Here is a 4,036-nt window from a genome sequence, read left to right as displayed (position 1 = left end):
GGTTCATGTCTCCTAACATCCCTCTTCTAGGAACAGGGATGATTTGCCCATGCTGCAAGTGGGGAGACCAAGCGCTAGAGAGGTTAAGGGTCTTCTCCAGCAAGCGCCAGTGCTCCTGATTCACAGCCAATGTGCTTTCTGCCAGGATGGCTCATCCTCACCAGAGCAGGCAAGGCCTGTGAGCCGGGGGTCCAGACCCTCAAGTCCTTGTTATTTTCTTACCTGCTGGATACAGGCAGACGACGAGATGCTTCGACAGGTCTCTCCCACGGCTCCCCTGGCCAACTCTCGTGCCAAGACAGGGCCTCTAATTACGGGGCCCAGAAGGCTAATGACTTCCTGTGTCTCCTCCCTGCAGGTGCGTCACCTGGATCATGAGGTCATCCCTCTGCTGGCTCCTCCCACTTCTCCTCATCTTGGCCTCAGTGGCCCAAGGCCAGCTGACAAGACGACCAAGACCCAGGCTCAGGCCCAGACCCAGGCCCACCCCCAGCTTTTCTCAGCCCCATGAGCCACTGGAGCCTACAGACCTGCCCCCTCCCCTCCCACCAGGCCCACCCTCAATCTTCCCTGACTGCCCCCGGGAATGCTACTGCCCGCCGGATTTCCCATCTGCCCTCTACTGTGACAGCCGCAACCTCCGGAAGGTCCCTGTCATCCCGCCCCGCATCCATTACCTCTATCTGCAGAACAACTTCATAACTGAGCTCCCAGTGGAGTCCTTCCAGAATGCCACAGGCCTGAGGTGGATCAACCTGGATAACAACCGAATTCGAAAGATAGACCAGAAGGTACTGGAGAAACTGCCCAGTCTGATATTCCTCTACATGGAGAAGAACCAGCTCGAAGAGGTGCCCTCAGCCCTGCCCCGGAACCTGGAGCAGCTGAGGCTGAGCCAGAACCAGATCTCCAGAATCCCGCCCGGCGTCTTCAGCAAGCTGGACAGCCTGCTGCTCCTGGATCTCCAACACAACAAGCTGAGTGATGGCGTCTTCAAGCCTGACACCTTCCAGGGCCTCAAGAACCTCATGCAGCTCAACCTGGCCCACAACATCCTGAGAAAGATGCCACCCAAGGTGCCCACGGCCATTCACCAGCTCTACCTGGACAGCAACAGGATCGAGACCATCCCTAATGGCTACTTCAAGGGTTTCCCCAACCTTGCCTTCATTCGCCTTAACTACAACAGGCTGTCAGACAGGGGGCTCCCCAAGAACTCCTTCAACATCTCCAACCTGCTCGTGCTTCACCTGTCGCACAACAAGATCAGCAGTGTGCCTGCCATCAGCAACAAGCTGGAGCACCTGTACCTCAACAACAACAGCATAGAGAGTGAGTGGGGGCAGGGCCACGGCCACGGCCATGGCCACGGCCAGGGAAGTGGAGGCTCTTATTGCCTCAACCCTTTCTAGGAGCTTGGGGCGAAGGGGGTGGGGGGTAGAGCAAAAAAGCACCCAGTTTGGCACTGGACTTCAAATCTTGACCTTGTCACTTACTATCTGTGTGACCTTGGACAGATATCTCACCTCTCTGGGAAGTTTTCTCATCTGTAAGATAAGAATGGGAACAATACCTTCGGTCACAAAGTTGATATGAGGATTTAATAGGCTAATATGGATAAAGTGCCCAGAATACCATGCTTGGAGGGTAAGAGCTTTTCCTCCTCTGCCCCTTCTCGCTAGCCCCAGGTTCTCTGCCCTCCAAATCTACAGTTGGGTAGACACGAATGCAGTCCCAGACATTCTCGTAAAAGCAGAACAGTGACGTGTTCTGAATGTCACTACTCTGAAACGTCCTGGGCCTGTCCCCTGAACAAGCTGCCAGTTATGAGAGGAAAGCTGAGCCTAGATTTTGAGGAATCTCTAAAAGATGTTCACAGCAAAGCAGCTGCGTACTCAGGGTAGGCAGCCGGTAAAGACCCGGCAGCTAGAGGAATATGCCAGTGCGCAGGCACTTTCTGAGTCTAGCTGGAAGGCTGGAGTATTTCATCACGTAAGAGCACATTTAAGGTAGAATTTGCCTAAGCTACATTTATAGGGTTCTGGGCTTGGGGTAAAGATTGCAGCCCAGAAGAAGAAGCTGGAAGTCCCACTTTTGCTTCGATCAACAATGTCAGCTCTGAGCAGAACATCGACAGAAAGCTTCAAAAACAAGAGAGAATATTATCTGGTCCTTGAACAAAACCAGGCTCCACCCACACCAGGAATGTAGCAGCGATAGTGTTGAAGGGGACCAAGGGGAAAGGGTAGCACCCCTGAGATAATATTAGGCGTCCTTAGTTTCCAAGCCAAAGAATGAGAGGGAGATTGTTGAATTCCTACAATCTTGAAACAAATGGATGGGAGAACAGGTTCGTTCATTCATCTGGGATAATTACAGGAAGTTGGAGGGCTTTTTATAAAGCTTGCAAAAAAACAAATTCAGAAAAAGGGGAAACTGTTTAATTTTATCCTGCAGGTAGCGAACTGATGGAACGCATTACCCCAAAAGCTAGATAGGCCAAAAATCCAGGCAGAAAGAATACCTTACTTAATGGCCGGCAGGTCTCTATCAGGGTGGGGAAGGGCAGGCTCCAAGGGGATATCCTGCCTTTTGAGGCTGAAGTCAGAAAAATCACACCCCATCCACCGATATCCTTTGTGCCCAGCCTGTGTCCTGTGTCAAGGATGGACAGAGTGGGCAGAGCCAGCCCTAGGTCAGTGTGATGGCCATGATCGCAGCAATGATCTTAATGCTGCCACCTGCCCCATCCTTGACAATCTGCACAATGCCTTCGCCAACATCCTCTCATCTGGGGTGGGGGGAAGGCACCATTCTCACCATTTCACAGATTTGGGAACTAAATGTCAGAGCGGTAAGGTGACAGTCCAAAGTCGCAGTGGTCATGAGAAGAAAATCCACTGATGTCAGGGTTCTCCAGTGATGAAGAAGATGAAGATGAAGACGAAGAAGAAGAAGAAGAAGATCACTAACAACAACGCTGACCCCACAGATGATGAAAGAGGCAATATTTAGGGGGAATACGGAGCTCATTCCGAAGATGACAAACCTGGTGTCATCGCACCAGAGGCAAAGGACACAGTGGAATCTCGTTTTCCATTTGAAAGCCTACCACGCGCGTGGCTAGCACTTAGCTGTCCAGCTTTTCTCCCCGAGGACATCCCACTGTACTATCTACTACTCCCAGATTCTGCCTTGAGCGGCCTCTACAACTTCCTTCAAACCGGAGGTCACTCTAGCAGAACACCACCCCCCACATCTCCACCTGCTCTGGTCCCACCCATCCCTGAAGGTCCAGCTCACAGTTGACTTCCTCCACGACTCCGCCGAGTGAATTTCCAATAACAATGGTTGATTGGTTCTGACTCAATTCATTCTACAGACGAGTAAAGTGAGCCTGGGAGGTGGGGGGGATAGGGTTGACCCACCCTTTGTCACACATTCCCAAGGTCAGTCGGTTCCAGAGAAGAGGACTCGAGTTCTTACCCTCAGTTGTCCACCCCCCTTCTCCTTCCTCATCTTTGCCTCCAGCCCCATCTGTCCCGACCCCCCACCCACCTCGCCTGCTGACTTCTCCCTTCTTTCTCCACAGAGATCAATGGGACCCAGATTTGCCCCAACAATCTAGTTGCCTTCCATGACTTCTCCTCGGATCTGGAGGACGTGCCACACCTCCGCTACCTGCGGCTGGATGGGAACCACCTGAAGCCACCCATCCCACTGGACCTCATGATGTGCTTCCGTCTGCTGCAGTCCGTGGTCATTTAGGCCTTACTCTGCCCCCCGGATCTCCTCTGACTGCACTTGAACACTGGTGGCCCAGGTGCCTGTGCCCGCCATTCATGTCCTCTATCTTCCTTTCTCGCTCCCAGCTTTGCCTTTCCTACCCCGCCTTCCCGAGGCAGGGACTAGCCACATAACTCTGCCGCACCCGACGCTTCTAGAGCAAGACTTCTAAGGGCTTGATTTGGTTCACCCAGCTCAAAGACACCCGCTGCACACCCACGCTTCTGGCCCCAGAAGCACAGAGGTGTGT

General features: G+C 52.9%; 1 protein-coding gene across 1 annotated transcript; it reads left to right on the top strand.

Moving 5' to 3' along the window:
- Positions 1 to 374: 374 nt before the first annotated feature.
- On the top strand, positions 375 to 3,768 carry PRELP (proline and arginine rich end leucine rich repeat protein). The gene is made up of 2 exons (XM_028120287.2): positions 375 to 1,332; positions 3,593 to 3,768. The coding sequence occupies exons 1-2, from the start codon at positions 375 to 377 to the stop codon at positions 3,766 to 3,768; spliced, it is 1,134 nt and encodes a 377-aa protein (XP_027976088.1).
- The last annotated feature ends 268 nt before the right edge of the window (positions 3,769 to 4,036 follow it).

The sequence above is a fragment of the Eumetopias jubatus genome, unplaced genomic scaffold (genome assembly GCF_037043125.1).
Source record: "Eumetopias jubatus isolate StellerSeaLion01/CBP00866 unplaced genomic scaffold, mEumJub1_p1.0 scaffold_12, whole genome shotgun sequence".
In the NCBI taxonomy this organism is placed as follows: domain Eukaryota; kingdom Metazoa; phylum Chordata; class Mammalia; order Carnivora; family Otariidae; genus Eumetopias; species Eumetopias jubatus.
Note: the sequence above shows the minus strand (reverse complement) of the source record. Positions and strands in the feature narration are given on the sequence as shown.

What these genes read in the sequence shown, in the direction of transcription:
- PRELP (XM_028120287.2), top strand. Translation starts at nt 375, where the DNA reads ATGAGGTCATCCCTCTGCTGGCTCCTCCCACTTCTCCTCATCTTGGCC. An exon ending in CAACAACAACAGCATAGAGA is followed by an intron (nt 1,333 to 3,592) that starts GTGAGTGGGGGC and finishes CTTTCTCCACAG; the next exon opens with AGATCAATGGGACCCAGATT.